The sequence below is a fragment of the Malaya genurostris genome, chromosome 3, assembly GCF_030247185.1.
Source record: "Malaya genurostris strain Urasoe2022 chromosome 3, Malgen_1.1, whole genome shotgun sequence".
Taxonomy (NCBI): Eukaryota; Metazoa; Arthropoda; class Insecta; order Diptera; family Culicidae; genus Malaya; species Malaya genurostris.
This window is the reverse complement of record NC_080572.1, coordinates 83,796,450-83,822,680: the sequence shown is the minus strand read 5'-3', so window position 1 is coordinate 83,822,680 and position 26,231 is coordinate 83,796,450. Positions and strand designations below refer to the sequence as shown.

The 26,231-nt window shown below is 36.1% G+C and overlaps 2 protein-coding genes across 3 annotated transcripts in view; one reads left to right on the top strand and one right to left on the bottom strand.

Annotated features, from left to right (window-relative positions):
• Positions 1-1,810: 1,810 nt before the first annotated feature.
• LOC131436168 (2-hydroxyacyl-CoA lyase 1) lies at positions 1,811-13,603 on the bottom strand. Of its 2 annotated transcripts, XM_058604709.1 has the most exons (5): positions 13,492-13,603; positions 13,361-13,431; positions 13,048-13,170; positions 2,250-3,562; positions 1,811-2,183 (listed from the first exon to the last, which is right to left on the bottom strand). In XM_058604709.1, exons 2-5 carry the CDS (start codon positions 13,406-13,408, stop codon positions 1,964-1,966), a joined length of 1,704 nt encoding a protein of 567 aa, XP_058460692.1. In that variant the 5' UTR covers positions 13,409-13,431; positions 13,492-13,603; the 3' UTR covers positions 1,811-1,963. The 2 variants fall into 2 exon arrangements, with proteins under 2 accessions (XP_058460692.1, XP_058460691.1); XM_058604708.1 differs by having other exon boundaries at positions 13,361-13,583.
• A 5,374-nt stretch (positions 13,604-18,977) lies between these two features.
• The window catches only part of LOC131437507 (sialin-like), a 42,457-nt gene continuing 35,203 nt past the window's right edge, over positions 18,978-26,231 (top strand). The window contains exon 1 of the mRNA XM_058606904.1: positions 18,978-19,310. The gene's annotated coding sequence lies outside the window, so the exon portion shown is untranslated. The remainder of the gene's footprint in view (positions 19,311-26,231) is intronic.

The following is a 26,231-nucleotide window of genomic DNA, read 5'->3' as shown; positions in this document are numbered from 1 at the left end:
TACGGTAAATCTGAATAGTCGCCGAGTACGGTGAAAAACATACCGTCCGTATGGTAAAATTATCTTCCAATAACCGAACTTTTGTAAATACGGATTGTCGTGAAAACTAACAGTCAAACAGTTATTAAAATTCCCAGTAAGTGCCTTTTTGTTAAAGGGGAAGTAAGTGATAATTTTTTTACGGAGAAACAGCGTAAGCAAATTTATTCAAACTTTTTTCACATTAATTTTCCGCCAATTTTGAGGTGAAAAACTACCATAATACTACCATGTTATACCCACAAAATATGTTCCAAGTTTGAAAAGAATCGATTCAGTATATTTTGCAGGACCGTGTTCACGGACTTCGAAAAATTAGTTTTCAGAAAAACGCACTTGAATTTTTTTTTCTCAAACAGTGAACATTTCGGTGACTTACACTGAATCATCCATCCCTACACACTTAGAAAATTTCGCAGTATTCGGTAATTTTCTACCGAATTTTCAACAGCTGAACGTTCGGTAATCAGTTCGGTAATTGAATTGATTACAGATCGTTCGGTAATTACTGAACTGTCAAACAACTACCGTAAACTGTAAACCAAATTATTCTAACAGATTGTTCGGTAATTTTTGTTTGTTTGATTTCCTTTGGTTAAAATTCTGGATTTTCGGATTTCAAAAAACAACACATATTCACAAAAACGAATGGAGAAAATGGTTTTATTCCACGAGAAATTTCAAAAGTGTCAGATGTCCGGAATTATGAGCGCCTTCCAAAACACTGCACAATCCGTCGAGTTCAACAAAAATTACCCTTGAACGATTTGTGTTGGCACAAGTGAAGTAATGTCTTAAAAACTTTTATCACCTGTACCTCAATCCATTCGATAAACCCTTCAACATTTTTTTCATTTGGTTAATAAAAAGACACTCACTGAATATTTTAATAACTGTTTGACAGTTAGTTTCATGACAATCAGTTTTCACAGAAGTTCGGTTATTGGAAGATAACTTTACCAAACGGACAGTACGATTTTTACCGTATTCGGCGACTATTCAGGTTTACCGTATCAATTGTATATCTAATACAGAATTCTGTAATGAAAATTTACGTTAAACTGATCGTTCGGTGAAAATTTGCATAATTGTTGTAAAATAAAACCCATGTACCGAAATATCGGTTATTTCTATAGATTACCGAAAGATCTCGTCAAAAATATTACCGAACAAAGGAATTAAATCTTAGTGTGTACACTTACATACAAAAAGAAAATGTAAAAAAAAACGATTTTCTGAAACTGTTTATTCCTTACCGAAACTGATTACTGAAACTGTTTATCCCTTACCCAAACTGATTACCGAACATTTAGCTGTTGAAAATTCGGCAAAAAATTACCGAATTCTGCGAAATTTTCTAATGTGTATATTGAGGGAAGAAGCTTTGCATGTTCCTATAGAGAAAGGCAAAAACAAATGAACAAAATTCAAAACGCCCGGGTCAATTGTTCAGAGTATTAGGTGGTGGTCTTGAAAACCGGATGTCGTATGCTCAAGTTCTGATTTAAAAGGATGCTTAGTGTCCATAGTTCGCGAAGTCTGTTGAAACAGAAAGTCAAGTTTTCCCATCGGAATGCAGTACTCTGACTTTGCATTGCTTTACTGGGAAACGTGCCACTTGATCCAAATCGTTCGGACACTTGAAAGTATTGATAGACAGTCGTTTCTTCCTAGTAAAACGCTTAACAGTAATCTAGTTCTTTTTTACTATGTATCAATGCAGCATAAAGTATCAGCTACAAGGAGGAAAAACCCAAAGACCAGTTCATAGTTGTTTTTCTATACATTATTTTTATTACTCTCAACAAAATAAAAATAACACGTAAAGTTTATAATCACCTGATCAGAGCACTTCATATTGTAAAACCATATCACCTTTCTTAAAATATTTGGAACTGGAAAACATGCGACATGACTGAAAAAATTACAACTTCGATTCGGTCAGCCACTGGAAGTCCTGAGGCTTGCGATCCGCTTGTGGGCTGATGATCACGTTAATGATCGTTGGTCTATCGGTTAAAATCAGTGCTTCTTTCACGGCTGCCTGCAGCTCCGGAATAGTGCGCACGAAATGGCCCTTCGATCCAAACATGTTCATCATCGCTTCGTAGTGGGTTTCAACGGTTAATGCTGACGGAGGCGTTCTAGAAGAGAGAGCACATTTTCAACGTTCATTTTGTGCTTTTCGTTACCATAATCAATATACTTACACTTGTGTCAAATCACCGCCTGAACGAATTTCATTGTAAGTTTGCTTATCAAATCCCGAATAGATTCCTCCATTGTTTACAATCACAATGACAATCGGTAGCTGATAACGCATCATTGTTTCGATCTCCATTCCAGAGAAACCGAATGCAGAGTCTCCTTCAACGCAGATCACCTTTTCACCCGGAAAACGATCACGACACACCAGAGCAGCTGCAATGGCGAATCCTGGCCCAACGCCCATTGTACCAAAAGTTCCTGCATCCAGTCGATGACGAGGCCATTTATTCAGAAGAAATGATCTACCAATATCCATGGTATTAGCGCCCTCACTAACAATAATAGCATCCTTGGGAATTAATTCCTGAAGATGATGGAATACAGCAAAATAATTCAGCGGGATTTCCTTATTCATCGCCATCTGATGTACAATTTTTCTGTTCTTATCGATCTTGGCTTTAAGATCGATCCACCAGTCATTGTTATTGTCGAAGTAATAATGCATACGCGCCAGTTCATCAATTAGCTGTTCCGCGAATGGAACAATATCGGATTGCACAGCAACAGCACTCGGCACACTGTTGTGCAGTTCTTCCGCGAACAAATCTACTTGAATTATCTTGACGTCGGCACTGTAACGAGGAGATCTTCCAAAGTGCAGCATCCAATTGAGCCGGGCACCAAGTAGTAATACGACATCAGCTTTTTGCAGAGCCAAAGTGCGTGCGGGTGCTACGCATTGTGGATCTAAATCCGGAATGACTCCTTTACCCATTGGTGTTGGGAGGAATGGTAAATTTGTTTGATGCACCAATTGGCGCAAATGTAACTCAGCATGACCATAGGCCGCGCCTTTCCCAACAATAATTAATGGTCTTTTGGCAGTAGACAATAGCTCCGCAGCTTGTTTCACATGCCTTGGATCGGGGAATGTAATTGGTGGCTCTGGGTGTACGTATTGCTTCGGAATACTATCTTCCGGTACCCTAGCAAGCAGAAGGTTTCCTGGAAAATCCAGATAGGCTACTCCGGGTCTTCCATAGCAGGCCAAACGGACAGCTTTCTCGACGTGCAGCGGGATTAATGGTACTCCCGGTGGTCTGGCGGCATATTTACAGTACGGTCTGCTGAGTTCTACCTGCGGACACTCCTGGAAGCCTCCTATCCCCTCATGATCCTGGAAGGTTGAACCACCGATCACCAGTAAAGGCCAACAGTTCACCTGAGCGTTTGCCATACCACCGGTCACATGCAGCAGCCCTGGTCCGGAAACAACCAAGCAAACACCCGGTTTCCCGGTGAGGTAGCCGATTGCCTAGAACAGATGAGATTGTTGTTGATATTAAAGCAAGATTTATTCAAATAAATTTAGTATCAATTTTTGTCTCGAGGATTTTTATTGAAAAAATCATTTTGGAACCACTTCACTAATCTTGTTATTAGCATTTGTTATAAGAATTTCATAGTGAACATTTCATTATTATTATTATTATTATTATTATTATGTTGCTTTATTTACCCTCGATTTAACCTTACGGTGATTCGCCGAGGTACGGACGGAACAAGAATGAGGGTGGATATATATTAGTTAATCTCATGGAAGTGTGATGGATATGAAAAGGGCTGTCATTAAATTGAAACTCCAATTTGTAACTCTCTGTTTAATTAAAACCGCTGGCTCCTATGTTTTAGGAAATCGCTGGGAATGCTCTAAGGGTCGCTTACACCGTACGCAGATCGAATACTTACACCACCCTCATACCACCTCTTTTAGCAGGAACGGGGGAACGGGCTTAGTCCATTAGACCAACAGGGTTTCCACCGGACTGCGGCAAAACAACTCCACAACTAGGGATGCTCAAAAGCGGACTGAATCAAAACCCTTTCGAGGTAACCGTCATGCAAGAGCAATTATGTATGGCTCATTGCAGCCAGGGAAATCGTAATGGGAGCGAGAACCAGTGTACATTGTTCAATAATCACCTGCTTTAATTTCATCCTCTTCTAAATGCCCTAGTCTAACTTTTGACTTACTAACTAAATTCACAAGATCTTTTCTTACTTACTACTGACGTCACCCGATACCTGGTACATCCGCTTGTCAGTGGTTGTCCCTGTCGCTTGTTGGCCTGTTAGCCGAACTTTCAGGAATCGGCTACCTTCGTTTCCATAAAACCGTTTGTTGAATTGGGACGTTGGAATTTCGTTTAACGTGGTCTCTTCGGTACTTCCTGTACCCATCACCATCAATTCTGGCTTGCGATGTGTGTTTTCTCTAGGCGACCTCGTGATGCTAACACAATGGTGCCAAACTACGGTCGATACTAGCCTCGCTCCAAAATGGCGTTAATCGACGATGGACGCTTAGTTGGTTGTTATGGCGGTCGATCGCTGGCGTTTCTTTGGTAACTTCACTCCACGCCGTAACCCGTTCTATAAACTGTGAAGAAAGATCGGAACTTGTTCCGATAGTAAAGAAAAAATGTCCGCAGACAAGCGAACCTGCACGAGCATTAGCACCGGTGACGTCATTATTCTTTTTTTCAACCATCTAATGTCGAATCTTAGGTTATGTGCAATACATAAATTGATTTACCTTTTAATATCCGAAATTGATTCTTACAATTAAAATCACTCCTTTCACCGTGTTTTCTCAGTACAGTTGAATCTGAATATAATTTGTTTTAAGACCCTAGATCATATTAGAATAAATTTTCAACTAACCGTACTATTAGATATAAGCACATTTGTACACTTTTCACGTTTACTTCTCATACTAATTCTCAATTTTACATACTATAACTTTTTAACCTATCACTCACGACTGATACTGAGATATTTGTACAATTTACGCGGTTCCGATTTTTCTTCATCCACTAGATATAAATTTTAGTTTCCGTCGCGCACTTCTGTCTTGCTGGACAGTCACGGTCTAAAGAGATCGATTCATTTCCCGCTTATCTGTTTTATTAACTACTGTTGTGAGACACGACTGACATTTATCGGAATGCAACCAAAATTCCCGACAAAAATGCATACTTTGACAGGTCGCTTATTGTTTGGCAATACGGTCTCAGGTGGCTCCATCTTTGGGCGAATCTCCCCAAGCGTCAATGCTCAAACCCTTATAGAGTCAACACAAGAATGGTGAAATCGACACGGTCTGACGGAAGGTACCCTTCCACTGCTATTCTGGGTAGCATGACACTCATCGAGTGCCAGATGCGTTACCCAAGAGAGGGAGAGTAACTCGCTTACGAGTAGCAAAGGGGAAATTAGGTAGAGAGGAATTGGTGGTGGAGCCAACAAGTAATTTACATGAAACCCACAGGGTTACAAATTGCAGGGTGGCAAGTGAATTAGCGATTTCAATATCCCGGTTTTTCCAGGTTTTCCCGGTGCGCGAGACTAAAAATTCTCGGTTTTTTTAACAGGCTCAAATAGCCTATGTTCAGTGTTTTGTAAATATTTATCTCATTCAAGCTTTAAGTTGAAATCCCATATTCAAAAAAACATCGAGAGTAATAAGTATCTTTTTGGAACTATGATTAAAAATCTCATCCACAGTTTGCCCAAACGTTAAGCTTCTGAACTAACAGTACTATCCAGTCCAATGTATTCCATCTTTATTTGGTCTTTTACTTCGCCAGTAACTTCGATGTAATAATAGGATTAAAACTTGCATTTCACAAAGGAATGAAGCATCAAAATTATTGCAATTTTCTTGAACAATCAACACAATTTATTTAAACTTTTTACTTTTTTCTAGTAACACTCTTAAGCGCAGCATTCACATCATATTCGATTATTGATGGTGTTTCCAGAAATATCATCAGTTATTTTGAAGTTTAAGTTATTTGGAAAATCAGTCCTTCTTTAAACCTATGCAAGTTAGGAGTGTATACTAGAAATAGGCAAAACCGTTCATTTCAAAGAACAAACTTCAAACTTAATAGTTGTACCGAATGAATTAGTTCTATTGAACCGTTCTTTTGTTTTTCTGAAACTTTGTATGTTTCTTCGAAAATAATATGAGACCTATAAATTATATTTTGTAGTAAACAGATTCAATAATAATAAAGTCTTTTTGCATGTGTTCTATAAATAATCATTCTCTTTTGTATACATTTTCAAAGTTTGCGAACTTCTACCAGATTCCTCAAACCAGCAAACGTTTCGAAAGACTATTCTATTGAGAAGATTAGAGAGCTATCGTTCTTCAATAAAGAACTCCAGTACACTCAATCTTCGAAGAATCTTTTTGACCGTACGCGTACTGATCATCTCTAGTATATTCCAATACTTTTTTAAATTTAAACTGAATGAACTAAAGAACAACACTCCTCCCTCAAACTCGATTCCTTCTAACAACCAGTGGCGTCTCGTGACAAAATTTACGGGTTGTGCACTGCTTATATGGTATGATATCAGAACCGTTTTGACGTTGCAACTGAGACAGCAATTTGTTTTCAACTACCATAAGCATAAGCCACTGAAGCCTATTTGACCAGTTGTGCAGTGCACGCGTTGCACATGAGGACGAGACGCCACTGCTAACAACGTATATGATATTCTTTCAGAGGGTTCTGGCGAGTGAACAAAATCCTTCTAGAATTCTTAAAATGTACGCTTGTCACTTTGGAAAAACAACAATAATCTATGCCTCTAGTGACTGAGATGATTTAAATTGTATTCTCCTATCATCGACTATCTTCGACTACTCCTTCGTCGACATCAATATCCTCATCATAGATGATAATCTTCGAAGAAAAAAAAAAACAAACATAGATTCACTGAACAGGCTCTTACGAACTCTGAAAAACCAATTTCAGCTGTCAAAGAAGGAAATCAAATACTCCTTGCAAACGGTGGATAAAATGAAAGTCGACATCTTTGTTTGTAAAATTGCTGTCAAACCCATACAAAAACCGTTGAGACATGAGGTGTTGGTCCCATTTTCAATGGATTGTGAACCATTGAACCTGTGTGGGACAATAAGATGTTTCAAAACTTGTACTGAACTCCTAGTTCAAACACAAAATTTCCTCCAACTTTTCATTTGTGGTATCAGGAAAATCATGATGATGAAAATCGTTACTAAGATTAGGACTAGTAAATTTTTTCCCGGATTTGCACTAAAATTCCCGACGTTTTCCCGGATTTTCCCGGTAAAACCAAATTCCCGACTTTTTCCCGGTTTTCCCGATTTTCCCGGTCACTTGCCACCCTGAAATTGTTCTTATGAAATTAGAGACCATCATGACTCGGTGGTCTAAAGCAGGGGTTCCCAAACTATTTTTAGTCATGGACCCCTTTACTAAAACTAAATCAAATTATATCAAACAATAGGAGGATATCAGTTTTCGTTTACGTCGACCCCCTCAAAAAGGACATCGACCCCAAGGGGTCTATATCGACCACTTTGGGAACCCCTGGTCTAAAGCGTCAATTATATTCAGAAAGTTTAGAAAATTCCCTATTCGGTTGCCGAAAGCACTTAAGATTTTACCTCTAGTCTACATATAGTAAGTGTTAATTATGTTTCCAATAATAAGAACTGTGAATCAACATTTCAGGAACTTCAGCTCACGCTCTGACATGCCTCCGAAAGCGGCAGCCTCTGACATACAAATCAGTAGCCGTCTCGTTTATCCGGTCTGCTCACTTACTTTACCTCAGTTTGGTTCGAAAGTGCGGCAGCGGGATGGAATTTTTCTTCTGGCGTCCGGCTAATAGATAAGTACCGACTATTCAATTTGGAAACAAACGATTCAAAAATAATATGTGATACTTGTGTTAGGATTTATTTTGGATTTTTCTACATATCAGAAAAAGTTGGGTTTCACAGAAACTCACTCTATTCAGAAAGCAACCAATGATCAAGTTCAAATGTATTATTGCTGATACTTTTGGTTTCGAGAACGTTATCGAATATGCGACGTAAACATTGAATCAAGCTTTTCTGAACAAACCGAAACAATCTGAATAAATTTGGGGGACAAATCAGCCCAAATTCGTGTCAGAAACTATTCTAACGAAAACTATATGTCTAAACGATACTGTTTGAATGACAACATAAATGCATTATAACACCGCTAGGTGGATTAAGAGAAGGGCATAGTCGTTGTATATATTGTATGCAATAAATTTGTTGGAAAATTCTGCACAATACATCAATCATTTCTACAAAGCCTTATTTTAGAGGTTTGCCACAAACAAAGAGACTTACAGAGAAGTAGTTCATTTGTTTGATAGTGCTTTGTTAACTTTTTCTAAACATTTCAATAATATCTTTGGATTTCTTGTACAATATTTCAAGGACCATCTTTAAATTTCCACGTAAGAATTTTTATTTTATCACATGAGTATTCAACATAAACAGCAGGTTTATAGTTTAACACTTTTGATATAAAAATTTTCTAACGTTATTACAGCTATTGATGGGATGTATATCACGATAAAAAAACCAGCACGGTCACGGTTAACCTAAATCGTCACGATGTGACCTAAACGTATGCATTTCTCTAATTCTCGTATTTTCACATTATCACCCATAAGTAATGAAATTGCTACATTATGCGTAGCAGGGTGTTTTCATTTTGTCGGTGAGGCAGCGTACCCAATTCGTGAATATTTATTGACGCCTTATCGAAAGTCTAACGCTTCAGCAACGACGTTACAATCTGAAACACACACAGACTCGAGTAAAAATAGAAAAGGTTTTCGGAACTCTTGAATCTCGTTCCGCCAATTAACACGTCTTAACTTTTTCACAGTTATACAAATGAGCCAATTTGTACTTTCATACTGTGTATTGCACAATATTTGCACTGATAGAAACGATATAACGGATAATGAAGACGAGAATTACAATAGATCAGCAAAACACTTAAAACAAATTTCAGTAGCCGTTCCATGTATTGGTGCAAGATATCGGTTAGAAGAAATACAGCTGCTGACATGTTATGGATACATTAATTTCAAGGGATTGCATTGATGCTTGAAAATAAACATTTTATTTTCTTATTTAATTATGTTTTAATGTTTTGAACCTTTGTTATAAATGCTTTTGTAAATTCCTGCACGACCTCCTTGCGTACCCGATGTCTGCTCTCGCGTTTTCCTTCGCGTAATTTCTCCCATCTTTCACGAGCTTCGCATTGTTTTATATACAGTTTCAAAAATTTGTCCTTACGGTTTCTTTTTCCAGTGACGGACCATCTGAAAGTTCATCCGAACTGCGTGTTACCCTTTTTTCTTTTGATTGTTATGGACGTTATGATCTCCGATTCAAGAGAGGCGTCAAGGGCAGCGATCATATCGATCTCCTGCTCGAAGGCTGAAGTTTGACGAGATTTTCCAGAAGTAGATTTGTAAAAAACTGTCTACCTATTTGCGAACCGGAAAAATTAATGCACAATTCGACGGCCATTTTTTGCGATGACCTCTCACAATTCTTTCTATGTTCTGAATTTCTTTATTGGTTCAACGGCTTCCATACTTTTTTTATGCATACTCAACATGAATTTTGATTGCTTGTCGTTCCATGCAATAACCCTTTTCTTGGGCTGGACTTCTAAAAGCTGTCAATGCACTTTGTCGGATATTAAGTTTAGAGCGTTAACACATAAATCTTTTTATACTTACATTGTGCGCCAGTACAACATTCGGCAGCGCTGCCGATCGATTATCAGAGTCGATCATTTGTTCCAAGTAGATCTTCGAACACAATTAATGCGCCAACGATATACTCTTCACAATATCAATCGGTGCTTTGTAAACTGTATTTCGCAAAGTTAGATATGCTAATGCAAATATGCAGATTTTATTATTACCTAAAATATGCTGTATAAATACATTTTCTGTCCTCATAGCCTGGAACTCGGTAAAATTAATCGGTTAATCGGTTCCATTTTCTTAAAAAGATTTTCACTACCAAGAAATCAAACGTTTGCTGAAAATATATCCGATAATACACCAATACAATTAGTTGAGCAATCCAACGATTAGTTGATTTCCTAAATGTGTGTCTATAGATTGGGTATGTTCAGCGTTCAAACGAAGTTTTCGAGTATCTATGCGTCAAATCCGTTCCGAAAAGATCTCTACTATAAGGGTTCTCGAGGAATATCAATGAACCAAATGTCTCCATGTTGAATTTTCGAAAATATTGGAAAGATTTTCAAGACATACCGATAAACCGAAAAACGCCATATTGGAATTTAAAACGACGTCAATCATTGTTTCCCAGTACTTTTACTCCAAATCCTGTTCGAAAAAATTGTATTGTACAAGACTTCTGAAAACATCAATAAATCGGAAGACGACATCTTGAATTTTCATCTTCGAATCCTCAATTCACGTTTTTTGCCTTTCTTATACAGAAAGGTTATGCAATCACTTGAAAAACCGACTAGCAAAAATTGGTCCGGAAAGCCAATTGTCATATACCATTCGACTCAGTTCATCGAGCTGAGCAATGTCTGTGTGTATGTGTGTGTGTGTGTATGTGTCAAATAATCTTACTAGGTTTTCTCGGAGATGGCTGAACCGATTTTGACAAACTTAGATTCAAATGAAAGGTCTCATACGGAATTTCTGAATTTCATCCGGATCCGACTTCCGGTTCCGGAGTTATAGGGTAAACTGGTTTCGGAGTTATAGGGTAAACTGGTCTTGAAACTACACAAATCGATAACCATTATCAGTAGGCAACTAAACAAACCGATTCCTGCTATCCTGGTTCCCGGTCCCCGGTTCCGGAAGCACCGAAAATAGTGGTCACATATTCCGAAATGGATCTCACTCACTTTTCTCAGCGATGGTTAGACCGATTTCCACAAACTTAGATTCGAATGAAAGGTCTCAGCGTCCCATAGGAAATTTCATCGGGTTCCGGAGTTATAGGGTAAAGTGTGTTAAATATTGTACACCGTCACTTAAACCGGCGACACAAAAAACGTGAAAAAAATCTAAACTGGTCTCAAAACTACACAAATCGATAGCCATTACCAGTAGGCGACTAAAAAACCGAATCCGGTTATCCTGGTTCCCGGTCTCCGATTCCGAAAGCATCGGCAATAGTGGTCATTTATTTCAAAAAGGATCTAACTCACTTTTCTCATCAATGGTTTGACCGATTTCCACAAATTTAAATTCAAATGAAAGGTCTTATCATCTGGATCCGATGTCCGGTTCAGAAATTATAGGGTAAAGTGTGTTCAATATTGTTTACCGTCACTTAAACTAGCGAAACAAAAACCATAAAAAATGTTGAAAACTTGACTCAAAACCGTTATTCTCAACCATAGGGTCAAATGAAAGGTCTTATGGTGCTACCAAAAATTACTGCAAATCTTCGGATACAACAAAAATTCAAATCGTCGTTTAGAGTACGATGGTAAAATTGTAAAAAATCTTCAAAATTTGAATAAAAACTAATAGAGTTTGTAAGTCATGTTAGTTGGTGGCCGTGCGAACCGACATCGATTATACCGGTTATCGGGTTCCGGTGCCGGAAGTGCATATAATAGTGAACCCACTTAGTTTTCTTAAGGATGACCTACGCGAGCACTGTTTCATCAAATATATTATATATATATATATATATATATATATATATATATATATATATATATATATATATATATATATATATATATATATATATATATATATATATATATATATATATATATATATATATATATATATATATATATATATATATATATATATATATATATATATATATATATATATATATATATATATATATATATATATATATATATAATATATTTGGTTTCATTCTGTATGTTATACTAGATAAGGAGCAAGACTCTTTGAAAGCGTATGAGTAATGTGTGCGTAAAAACAAATTCCGGCGCTTGTTTTCCTGATGTTAAGCAATAAATCTTCCATATGGTTGAAAAATAAACCAATCGGATCATTCTGCTTAAAATTGCAATTCAAGAAAAGAGAAGATCTTAGTCTAAAACTCTTCCGCTTTTCTTAGAACTACTCGAACAAAAAAATTTTTCAGTTTCAGCTTACATCCACTTACACATTTGATTAACAACAAACACTTTCCTATATGGATTTCCTCTTGCAGAAATTACTGCAATATAAAGATTTACGTACCTTCTATAAGTAAACCCGCAAAAAAAAGAAACCTTTAATTTAACACGCGAAAGGCAATGGATATGGAAAGTTGTCGTAAAACTATTTATTTCTCCGGAAAACTGCTGTTTCTAGCATTTACATGCTTGTTTACTCACTGTTATTGTATATTGTCACCCATATTCTATTTATCTTTAAAAAAGCAAAGTCGAGCAAATATTTGAACTATGAATATTAATATAAATTTCAAACCCCAAGCAATCATCGGAAGTGAATTCTAAAAACATGTACCGTATAAAGTATCCATTATTTTGTATTTGCGTTAGGAATATTTGCACGATCACACTACTTCTCGTGATTATGTTTGCATGATTGACAGAGCAATATGAAATAAGGATCAATTTGACTAACAAAAAGAATGAGCTAAAAATACTTGAATGGCCCTTGGTTACGAGTAAACAAATATTTGAAAATCGATTATCTATCAAAAAGAAATGAACCGTGATATCATGTTTAATACAGTTAAAATGATAGCGCTAGCTTACACTATTTCACCTCTCTTCAGCATCCGATGTGCTTGCGGTTCTACGCCATCGGCTCTACCCTATGTCACAGAAAAATTTGAATATCACAACACGCACATGTCACAAACCGAACAACTACATCGGTAACACCTACCTGGGCAGCATAACAAGCGGATTGTTCATTCCTCATTCCAATGTATTTTAGACCTTCGGCCTGCATAGCCATTGATAATTCCACAACCGGTATACCAACGATGCCGAATACATACTCAACACCCTGATAAGACGAAAAAGTAAATTTATTGCAGTGGTAATATGAGATTATTCGCCTATCAAAAAGTCCAAAGTATAAAAAATTATTCGAATACAAGTGTATGCAAATGAAAATTTATTTCATCTCTTATAGACAGTATTATAGACGAATAAACGTGTAATATTTATTGCAAGATTGATTTTCACTATCATACCTGCTCCTTGAGTGACTTCGCCAGAACGGTGTTACCGTCAACTTCCATTATGCTTAGTTGATGTTAATCTACTACTTCATTCACAAATTCAATGCTTTGAATTTATTATGCGCTCAGTAACAAGTATTTACCTTTAAACTTTTGGTAATTCTATTAGCTCCGGGAGGCAAACTGCACAACCACTCCACTAATGGAAAGAATTATGTTTTGATTTCCAACTAGTTTTCCGATAACACACCAGCGTTGCCAGGTCATTTTTCCAAAAATCTGTATTCGGCGCAAAAATCTATCTGTACCATATCAATATCAGAATCTCGTCAACATAAGTTCACGGAAATGTCACCAAAGTTCATTTTGGTGGCAAAAAAAGGTCTCGTAGCAGTCTTTTCACCTGTCCATCCATGCTATTAACAAAAATCGGTATTTATCTGTACGATCCGTGAATTTTCGTTATTTTGGGAGTACATATCTGTATTGAGGTATAGAGGTCAAATATCTGTATAAATACCGATAAATCGGTATACCTGGCAACGTTGTAACACACGTCAAACATACCGGGTCAGAGTCAGTGATGCCAGGTCATTTTTCAAAAATCTCAGATCAAGCCAAAAAACTATCTGTGCAAAATCTGTGCACGTTTCTCGTGATATAACAGCTGCTCGAATTTTTTTTTGTGAGCAAAAAAAGGTCTCACTATTTGCCGGGTTTTAATTTTCTCTCAGTTTTCCCTAGCAAATTGAACACTTTTTGGGGTGCGTTGCCAGTCTGTGATCGATTTCAGAAATGGTTGTAATTTATAAAATATGTGCACAAAATTGAAAACTTGTACAATGTAGCTTAATTTGTGAACCTTTGATATCAATTCAGCTGTTTTTCAAAGATCAATTCAGCTGTTTTTCAAAGAAAAGCGAATATAACATTGACAGCATATGGAGAAAAACATCGATGAATGTTTCGACTTTGGTTTCGAATCATATTTAAAATTATGGTATATTCTCAGATCAATTTATGATTAGTCGATGAATTGTTAGTTTATCTTCAAAAGGCATGCAAATTTTACCACTTTACTTCTATATCCACTGAATAAATCAACAAAAACAGAATCTCGCCCTTTTCGATTTGTTTACGTATATGCTTCCTGTGTGAATTATAAGTATACGCCCTTGCGCATTTTTCGTGAAATTGACTGGTTAACAAATCCGCGGGTAATTTTTATCGTCTCATTTACTATTTCCAGTAGTAAAAGTTTCGGAAATTACTAAAATAAAGAAAAAAAATAGTTTCGCCCTTCCTTACTAACAATTGAAGTATCGCTCTGTTTGTTTGCATGGAGAACGAAACTTACGTAAACAAATGGAATGATAGTTTCGCCTATTATAGTTCTTTGTATTACTAAGATTGAGATTTTGGTAGAATCTAAATTTTTAGGAAAAATTGTAGGATTTTTAAGCACTTATTGATAGGAGAGAGAAACTCGATTTGCTTACTTTTGTAAGATTCATCCTTCTTTGAAAAACAGCTGAATTATGCTACACAGTTTTAGTACATTCAAAATTTTAAATTTTCTAAGCATATCACAGAAAGTCTGTATATTTTCGGAGCATTACGAAAAACGTGTTTCAAGATATTATTCTATAACAAAAGAAGAGAGTAAAATTTTAATTAATTTTTAATTTTTTTTTAGATTTTCAAAAGTCTTCAAAGGTTTGCACAACAAAATATGTCTGCAGCACTATGTACGAAATCTGCAAATTTACAGACAAATTTGCAGATCTGGCTTCTCTGGCGGATGACGAAAAACGATTCATTTCTGAAAGGAATCAGCGATTCACGATCAGAGTTGCCATTTTAAAATCTATGTTTCTACTTGAAAAATTTGTGTACCATCTGTGTTGCACATTTTCGATCACAATCTGTGGAAATCTGTGAAAAACATTTGGCAAATGAAATATTCATAAAAATCTGTAGAATTCTATGAATTTTGATAAAATCTGTGCTCTATAGCGGCCCTTACACGATCATTAAAAGTGTCATTACTAAGTAATGACACTTCTGCTCAAACGCTCGTCATTACTGCATTACTTTACATCATTACTGTTTAGCATTACACGTTCATTATTAATGATGAGTATTTGTAACTACTCCAGCACGGGGCTTGTAACCAGAATAACTTTCTCTCAGCAATTAAAGAATATTATCGATATTCTTTATCTTAGTTTAGCTGAAAATAAATTTTATTTGCCATTGAAACGTTAAGGTTAATGAAACATTAATAATTTAAATCTACACTTTGTCATTCCACGAGTTTTTTTCACGTATAGTTCTGAAGAGAATGTTTACTTCATGGTTGTCAAATTTTTTCATCTAATACAACTGACGATATTCAGCACTTCCACAAAAAAAATAATAAGAAGAAAAAATTTTGGTAATGATGGAAAATCCGGAATTCCATCATTACTGAACTCGCAGACCTTACACGATCATTAAAAGTGTCATTACTTATTAGTAATGACACTTTTAATGATCGTGTAAGGGCCGCTTATGACACAGAAACTGTTTGCAAAATAACAAAAAAAAAATGTAGTTTTACTAAAAAAAACCTGTAATATGGTAACTTGGTACACGATCAGAGTAAGTCAGACCCGAATAAAAAATATTGTAGGAAAACAATACGATTTGTTGTTACAAAACCTTCCACAATTTTGCTTTGACCATAGAACAATATTTTAAAGTATTGTCATACACTATTCAATTAATTGTGAACATACCACAGACTAACAGACATGACAGTATGAGTAAATTCTTATAAAAAATAATTTTTCGTGATGCACTAGCTCCACCTATATTGTACTGCGCGAACTATTTACTATCTGTACACCCCTTGTGTTATGTAAAAGTTTTTTTACGAGTTGGTTTCCCCTCGTTTGTCAACACCGATCAGCTGCTTGCAGGGATGCCTGATTTCATCAAAATATTTGAAAATGAATCGTCACAATAAATTATTGGATTACGTTGATAATATATTTAACTTTTTCGCGATGTTGGAAGGTAACCATTTATTTGACTCAACGTTGTTCATCTAGACTATTTTTTATTGTGTCGGTAGTTTTCACCAGAAATTAAGTGGCGGCAGACCAGAAGCAAGTAAATATTGTAACAAAACGGGTTCGATTTTGTCTTGCGTTGGATCTCATCCAACGGCACAATTATGTATATAGTTTTGGCCATATGTATTAAATCTGTATCCTGCATGAAATTCGCATGGACGTATACAAATCAATACATTACAGGTAATTCTGTATGAATGGCAACTCTGTTGGTAAATGAAAAAAATAAACACAGTCTAGATGACAGACAGGATGTTTTTGATAGGGTAACGTGGCGCCATCATGACACATGTGAGTACTGTCCCAAATAAAGGAATATTCGAAAAGACCGTTAAAATGATTGAAGAATCTAATTTGAGTGTCCTGTCTGTTAGTCTGTGAACATACTTTTCACAATATAATGTACAAGTTGTTATGTATTAAATTAATGTATAAGTTGAATAATTAAATGTACAGTTTGCATATTGTTTGAAATCTGATTGTGAATCAATTGTTTATGCTGTAAAATCAATGGTTTATTTTTTTACGGGGAGTCAATGATATATAAGAGATAAGAAAATGAGAGATTTTCCGCCCCCATCGTTGGTTTAGTGAGCAAAAAAAGGGCAAAGCTCCATCTTCGGAAAAATGACTTTGGCAAGCAAAAAAAATGTCTCAAGGATTACTTTCCTGCTCCCCTACAAACGTTGCGCCCGGGGCCAATGCTTCACGTGAATTTTTAAAGCTGAAATAATGTGAAGTTATAACAAAGATAAATAATAAAGACATGTACGTGCTTATAAGCATTTTTGAAAAATGTGGTTCGTTCCCGGTACCTTCTGAAATGACCACACTCACCGCTTGGTGGAGCGCGAGATTAACTGCATTGTTATCATTTCAACCAAAGCGTGCCATAAATTCTCAATATATACAAATGAGCTACCGAATCGAAAGAGTTCTCACGGTTTGACATTTGCATTATGAATGTATGATGGAAACTCAGCAGTGCAACCAATTTTTCACCATTGGTGCCAGTTTCACGGAGGACCATAGATGTGCGCCAAAAAAAAAGATCGTGACTGTCATGCCTGGAAATTCGTTTGTGGTTATAATGCGTCGTGGTTACTTGGGAAGTGATTTACATGGTTTCCTTGTGTACTGACCAAAAGTCTTCTTTAAGTGCATGCTTTGCAAACGTAGATACCGTTGAAGATACCGGAAAAAAATTCTTCCACACCACTATTTTGACGAAAAAAAAATTTCTTTGTACTAGAACATGTTTTTTCGATATATTCATTATTAACGACTTAGGCGAAAATCATATACCCACATTTCTGAAGCACAATGCTCTACATAGACTGATTTGTTATGCTAGACGTTTCCATGCTGTATATTGTGCATATTTTTGTTGACTTTAGAAAATTCAATTACTTTGCACTCCTAATCAAATTGAATGTATATAACAGTATTCGTTGTAGTCATTGCTTTAGATCGGGGTGCATTAATTCGTTAAGCAAGGTTACAATTTTTGGAAACGACCCCGTTTGCAGTTTTAGACTGTATTATTCCGCGTTAGTGCCGGTGCCCTTTGTTCATTATGTTTATTTATTTCTAAACTGACTCGTTGTTTTTCCACTGAGCTGTTCGTTTTCCTGTCGTTCCGGTTACGAGCCTTGGACGAGATTTGGAAGCAAATTCGTCATGTATTCTCTGATTCAGTTCCCCGCGGGAAGACAGGAATAAATTACACCCGCCTTAAAAATATCAAAGATATGTGATCAATATTATTTTTTTCTGAATACAAAAACAATCACTTAGTGTTAGTTAAAAAAACACAGAAAATATCACATTCAGCAGACGAACCGAAAACGTCAGAATTTTACTTCATCTAGCTAAAGGCATTGAATAATGAAATGAATGCTCACGTTGAGATTAATGTGAGTACCCTACAACTGATATACCCTACAACTGATCGAGCCAAATCAGCAGTGCCAAATTTAGAAACTTCAAAACAAGTATGCAAACTTCATTGATGGAAACTTCCATTGGGAGCTCGCCTCTTGACAACTCATTATCCTTACGCAACCCCCCACTCGTTTCTATCAACCGCATGGGTTCATCAATCGATGAACAATGCTATCCTAATATTAGGGTCGCTGAGTGCTGAACCCTTGCTAGGTCATGTAAACAAAGTTCCCCACTGTTTCTTACAATCACAAAAATACTAGTTTCGGCATTAAAATGTTGCATAAGGTTGGCGCTCAAATTCGAAAAAGCCGGGCCTCTCCAGAGCGTGCGTGCAAATTTCCTCCGAAGAGTGCATTTCTCTTGCTCCAGCTGATCGCGTCGCGAACAACCGGCGGCGATCGGCGCCTGAGTTCGTGTAGAATTACCGGTCGTTTAGATACTCTCCACCCAACATTTGCTATCGCAAATGTTGCCCACTGGAGCTAAGACAGAGATTCCTAAGCTCATAGATTCGCATCAAGCAGGTGAGAGCCGTTCGCTCGCAGGCACGTTGGCACGCAAGGTTGTGTTATAAAATTGGCACCTGGATGCGCATTTCCTATCAGTTTGCAAACGACCAGTCGCGCAGCGTGATCAAGTTGAAATATTTCGCGCGATACAGCAGTGGTGGGATTTTGCAAAAAGTGTGCCGTTTTTAGATGTTCAAAATCGGTCGCAAGCACTTGGTGACTTTGTCAATGTGATAATGAAATGTTATTTGTGCAATAAAAGGAGCATTTCGGAGTTAAGTGATACGAAAACGTGCTAAATAGTGACTGGTGACTGAATTGGAAACGGAAACAAAAAGTTCGATAAAAACAGTTGCGAAAAGTTTAGTCATAAACCCGGATTTTTAGGTGAGTTTTGTATGTATAACATACCTTGTGTTTGCAAATTATTAAGCGTTCCATTTGAAAGATTTATGATAGATTTGATTCAGACGAAACTCTTCTGTTTCATATGTCCCATTCCTTTGAGAATAGATTAACTATTGTAGTAGTTTTTTTCTACATTAAAGAATACTTATTTTCCTATTCTATAAACACACGGGTAAATTAACTGCTATAAAATAGCATAAGATGCTATAATTGATTAAATGTAAATCAGATAAATAGTTTGATTACTATCTTAAACGTGGATTAGCCTAAGGGATCACTGAAATATAAATCTAAAAACTACATTCACTGTCTGTTTTTCGATGTTTATTGTACCTCAGTATATGTGCCGAACAATTTTGTGTCAATTTTTGTACTGAAAAGCAAAGTTTTATTATTTATCTCAAAAGAAACAACTCACCTATGTCTAGTTCTGCTTTCAAGAATATATTCTTAATATTAGGTATTGTTTGTTTACGTTTGCCTACAAAATCCTACGATCATGTGAAACATCGTACAATATATAATTTTATTGGAATTAATAATTGACAAAAATAATTTCGTTACTATAAATAATTAATAAACCTCGTAGCGTGAAAATGCTACCGGATCACATCAAATAAATGAAAAAGTATTGCTTGCATCCAGTACATATCCGTGAACTCCTTCTCGATTTTTTTTACAAGCAGAGATCCTATAGAAATAGTGATCTCTGAAATTCCGGGATTTCGTGATTCCCAAAGTACACTCAAATCTCTAACAACGTCCCGATAATTTAATACCAAAGTTTTGGTAGCAGCATATGTGTGAGAGACTGCAATTAAAAAGCATTTAGACAACGTGATAAAATGACGTTCTACCGCACAATGATAATGATACTAAGCGATTCATTATTCTTCAGAATGATGATAAAACATAGTCGGAGAGTCACAGCTTTGCTGGACATACGAATACTTGTAATAAACTGACGCATCAGCTTTTTTAAGTCAGTAGGAATAAGTATGTCCATGTGTTGTGTACTGGTGATGAATGTCAATATTAATCGTACAGTTGAAAAATATTTGACACGGTAAGTAATTTGTTCTCCCCTTAAAAAAATCAATCGTTAATAAATATTTTGAAAATCACAAAACAGTATGCCGTTTTTCAAAATCTGTGATATTGTTTTAGCGAAAAGAAAAAATATTCCACAATAGTTACCAACATTCGGTTTATCTCTTTTCTGATAATTGGAAATTATTTGGAATGGAAACTTAGAAAACAAAAAGTCTAAATATGAAAATCATTACATAACTTCCGCTGATTGCCGAACACATCCGAAACCCATCCCGAATCTTACTCCATCACTACAAGACACCTTTTAGATGTCACCATATGCACAGCATCGTTTTCCCTCCGAAGCAATAAGAATTCACAGTTGATGTATATGGTTGGCCAGGGTCGACCCATAATTTTTTGCACTTTTATTTGATGCCAAATGTTTTAGAATATCATGTAACGTCTCGAAAAAAAAATTCCCGGAATTGAAAAAAAATTTTGATGCTAAATTTCTTAGAATTGCATGAAACGTCGAAATCTACTGTCATCTCGAGAAAAAAAATTGGAAAAAATTGACTGGGAACTTGAGATTTTAACCCCCTTCCCCCTTTACGCGATTTTTCAAGAACGATAATTTTCAAACTTGTATTTGAAAATTATTTAATGTATTTTTAACAGTAGTATTTTCCTGTTATGACACAGAGGCTTTATCAACTTAGCTTTTATTTTTTTATTGTTATTATATAGGTTTTAGTTAATAAACTTGTGTAAACTATTCGTTCTCTGTGACTAGAGAAGGACAGAACATTTGATTTGAAAGAATCGTTCAATGAAATAGAGTGCTGTTTAAAGAACGAGAACTTAGTTTTTTTAGGTTAAGCGAGCCAAAAAAAGGTCTCACGAATTTGAACTGAGGTTTCGTGATGAAGCTATCTTATAAAAGAACTACCGTTCTCGAAAAAAGAACTATTGCTCATTCATTCTAGTTCTTTTGAACCATTCGCGAACGAATTTTCCATCTCTAATATGAACTAGCCTGTAATATTAATAGAGCAATCAGGTAAAATAGTATAAGCCGTATATTTATACTGTATACGACCAGAGGAAGTTCAAATGACATCAATCCTTCTTAAAGTGACCATGGAAGTAAACCACCTTCCGTTATTTTGGCCTGCTCTTGATGTAAACAAACTATCAAACACATTTGCGTGGAATTGATACTTCAATTTGTTGACATAATCATTCGTCGTATATATGTTAACGATAAACTATGATCAACTCTGAAGAATGATTTGTGCAAAAAATTTTCGGATCTTCATTGAAAGTTTCTCTAGAGTTTTATTATCAGGTGTACTACTTTGCTTCCGTCGTTTTTTTTCCAAAACTAAAAGCTTTATTGCGAAAAAGTACTTACAGATGTATAATTCAAAGTATTGTCCGTCGCTAGTGACAACTTTCTCCCATCATTCCGGAAATTTTCGGATCGCGGCTCGTAAAAAGGAGTCCTCTTTTGACGCTATCCATGAAGCAATCCATTTTTCCAACTCTTCGAAGGATTGAAAATGTTGATCTGCCAGGCCGTGTGCCATCGAACGGAATAAGTGGAAGTCAGAAGGGGTGACATCTGGGGAATACGGTGGGTGGGGCAAGACTTCCCATTTCAGCGTTTCCAGGTACTTTTTGACCTCTTTTGCGACGTGAGGCCGAGCATTGTCGTGTTGTCAACTCGTACGGCACCCAGTTTCCTTCTTTCTGAATCATGTCCAGGGCCTTGAGACGTTTTGAAATGGCTTGCTGACTCACTCCCAACGATTCGGCAAGCTCTTCTTCACAGTTCGAAAAAATCTTGTGATTTAACATCGTATAAGATGCACATAAATCGAGCGTCGTATTTCACACAAATTTTCATTCAAAAACATGTAAACATTTGTGATTTGAAAATTACATGGCTTGAAATGAACGAAATAAAAAACAAAAGATCGTTATCAGCAGCGCGACTTGAACCGAGAAACATTAGATCACAAGCACATCGGTTACTCGACTGAACCACAGAGCTCATATCTGTAAATCCATACAGCGGCACTTGGTAGTCGAGTGCAAAGTACATTCCGAGCGTGTAAAATTCTGTGCGAGTGGAACATCGTGTCATTTGAAAAATTAAATAGTTGTGAATTATATCGTTTGTAGAATTCTGTCACTTGTAATATACATAATTTTTTCTGTGTTGGGTTTGGCACGAATCTTCATCAAGTAATGCTTCTGGTTGCTCATCTCTGAAGGTTTTTTCTCTTCCACCACCATGTTTGTCTTCGACATCGAAATCACCATTTTTAAAACGTTTAAACCACTACCGACAGGTTCTTTTACTCAGAGCAGCATCACCGTAAATTTCTGAGAGCATTCGATACGCTTCAGCTGCATTTTTTTTTCGAGTTGTAACAGAAAAGTGAAACTTCCCGCAAATGGCAAGAATTGGGCACATAAACAGACATTTTCGAGCGTGAATAATACGAAAACAAGAACAACTGTCACTGAAACGGCGATAACAATTCGTAAGGCATACGTAAGCTTTATGAAACACTTTTGCATTGTTCTTCACCGGTAATCTTATCCTCTGATCTAAACTTTTTATTATAAAACCTTTGAATAACTCATAGTTCTGGTTTTGAAATTTTTCAAAATTCCACGATAAAAAGTTTTCCGGCGTGCTTTAGTATTGATAATACCACCCTTTTAAGTTGGCAGTGATGCCATACATAATTAGAAGAAAAAACCTTGCGATGCACTAAAAAAGGTTTTATTTTCTATTAGTCGCACATTGAAGTAGTTAAAATTTCGGATCAAAACCACTTTCGTACATCACAATCTAAAACTTCAATATTTTTTAAATAACGATAACATTTCTCGTATTTCCATTTCAAACATTGCTTCCCCGCAAGTTACTCGAAACTATGTTGTCTTATTTACCGCCGTAATGAAATGAAAAAAAAATAAACATACAGTTCAAGTATTGCAATCTTTCCGAAATGCCTCTTCCATCTAAGAAAAGGAAAGCAGCGCTCATTCGCGAAAATCAAAAGAACTGCCAGAAGTGGCGACTCAAGACAATACCACGGAATTTAGAAACTGTACTGGATCCAATAATTTTGTATCAATATGTACTGGAACATCTTGATAAAAACTCCACTATAGAAGCACAAGCATCTTTACATACATGTAAAGCAGAAACATGCTTAATGTTGTTTGTAAATTCCAGTAATTATACTGATTACATTTTTACTAGTGTTGTGAGAGATGATGAGAATGAGCATGGAAATGAGATAAGTCCACTCTGTTCTGATAGGTGATTTGAATAGTTTCAATGTTTACATTTTGTTCTTGTTTCCTGTATTCCTTTCAGCACACCCACGATGTAAAATACCCTGGTGATCACGTTTTTCTATGTGTTAGTGCGGTTTTCATTTTATTCTGGAATAACAGAGAGACGTGAAGAAGAAAAAACATAAACAAATGACGTTCCGGGAGTTGCTTTTATGAAAATATTTAGAGTTGGTTCTGTTTGCGAAAATATTGACAGTGAAATGCGGTGTTTTGTTCCGGGATGTTTCAATCGTTTTCATCACCTGCATTTGAAATGCCACCCACAGCACAATCACTCCATTCTCCATAATAACTGTAATAGATACCACAGTGTGATCCGCCAAATCCTTCCTCCAACGAAATGAACAGAATCGGATGTGTGTAAAATTTTCTATATTTCGACGTTACCTTGCAAGCCCTTGAAGAAAATATGTCCAGATTTTCAATTAGTGTCAAAGATTCGCCAGGCTGGGCGACAACTGGAGTAACTTAGAAGTGAAATCCCGATCTGAACTGGTCGTTTGTTTATGTTTACATGCTTGAATCCCGGCGCGCCATACTTAATATCGTGAGAAAATTACCAACACAACCAAAACTGTCTTATTACGCCACCAGTATATTTTACGTCGTGCAGCACACCAATATCCTTCTTATTACTTTATCCCTCTCTACTGACAAATATTATTACGATATAAAAAAGTATTGTTTCACCAATACTTTTACATTCATTTTCCCTGGCTTCTATCCACGGTCACCTTAACTGACCTCCCTTTCGTAAAATCCATCAAAACCATTTAATCCATACCAAGTAACTATCATCGCAAGTCGCTTTTCTACAACTCATCAACTTGGTAAGAAATCTTTTATACCGCAACCACAAAAAAAACAAGACAAAATAAAGCTCAAGAATCTTTGTGCTACTTATGGGAGCTCTTTTCATAAATATTACTTTTCATTGAATCTTAAATAGAAAAAATAGTTCATTTGGGCATAAAAGAGCATAACCTTTCCAATTTGTAAACAGTCAAATTTAGAAAAAAAATTACGTTTTTCGCATCATCGTTCTTAAAGGTGGTTTGAAAGTTTAGGCCCTCATCCCCTTATAATTCCGGAACCGGAGGTGGAATCCAGGTAAAATTCACGAGTTTTGAATACGACCATCTCGGAGGAATCGGAATGAGCTGCGTTTGGAAACAGTGGAGCACTGGTTCCGATACTTCCGAAACCAGAAACTGCACAGAAAAAATTATGAGTTTTACAGGTGACAGAATTCTACAAACGACACAATTCACAACCACTTAATTTTTCAAATGACACGATATTTCACTCGCACAGAACTTTACACGCTCCGAATGTAATTTGCACTCGGCTACAAAGTGCCGCTGTATGGATTTGTATGTATCAAATATTCAATGAACAGATATGAGCTCTGTGGTTCAGTCGAGTAACCGATGTGCTTGTGATCTAGTGTTTCTTGGTTCAAGTCGCGCTGCTGCTAAAGATCTTTTGTTTTTTATTTCGTTCGAAATCAAGCCATGAAACTTTCAAATCACACAATTTTAAATGTTCTTGAATAATAATTTGGGTGAAATACGACTCTCCATATATGTGCATCTTATAAGATGTAAAAAAACCAGATTTTTTCGAACTGTGAATAGTCAAAGTGGGTTCGATTGGCCATAAACTGACAAGTTTGTATGTTATTTGCATCGACACTTTGGATAACGGTATGCATTTTTTAGCATTCATCACCTTGTAATATCAGAACCGGAAGTCGCATCCGGATAAAGTTCAATTCTAATACACGTTCTGCTAGATATGTTTGAAGATAAGTTTGTGAAAATCAGTTATAATTTACAATGATTTATCACTGTTTCCGATACTTTAATATAAAATAAGATTATTTTGTCATCAAATTCATGAAACATTTTCAAGAAAATTGTTACACTTTTCATGGTCATTTATGAAAAAATACCTTTAAAATTAAAATTTTTGCACTGATCACCCTGTAATTCCGGAACCGAAAGTCATGTTAAGAAAAAATTAAGTAATTTTGTAAGGTATTTTCCGTCCTTTCATATGAATATAAATGTACGAAAATCGTTTCCGCCATCTCTAACAAAAGTTAGTCTTCATATTTTCATTTTTGCACGTTTCACTCAGTAATTCCTAAACCGAATACGGAATTCCATTGCTGTTCACCAAGTAATTCCGGAGCCGGAAGCCTTTCATTTGAACCTTTGTGAAAATCGGTCAAGTCATATTTTAAAAAAGTGAGTGAATTTCAATTCGGAGTAAATTATCCTTATTTCCGGTGCTTCTGGAAACGGAAACTAAGAACCAGGATAGCCGGAGTCAGTTTAGATTTTGGAATTAGATTTTTTTACGATTTTGCTTAGCAACTTTGTATGGGACCACAAGACCTTTAATTTGAATATAAGTTAGTTAGACTCAATTGAGTCATTTCTGAAAAAAGTTAGTTCAAAAATATGTTACAAACATATA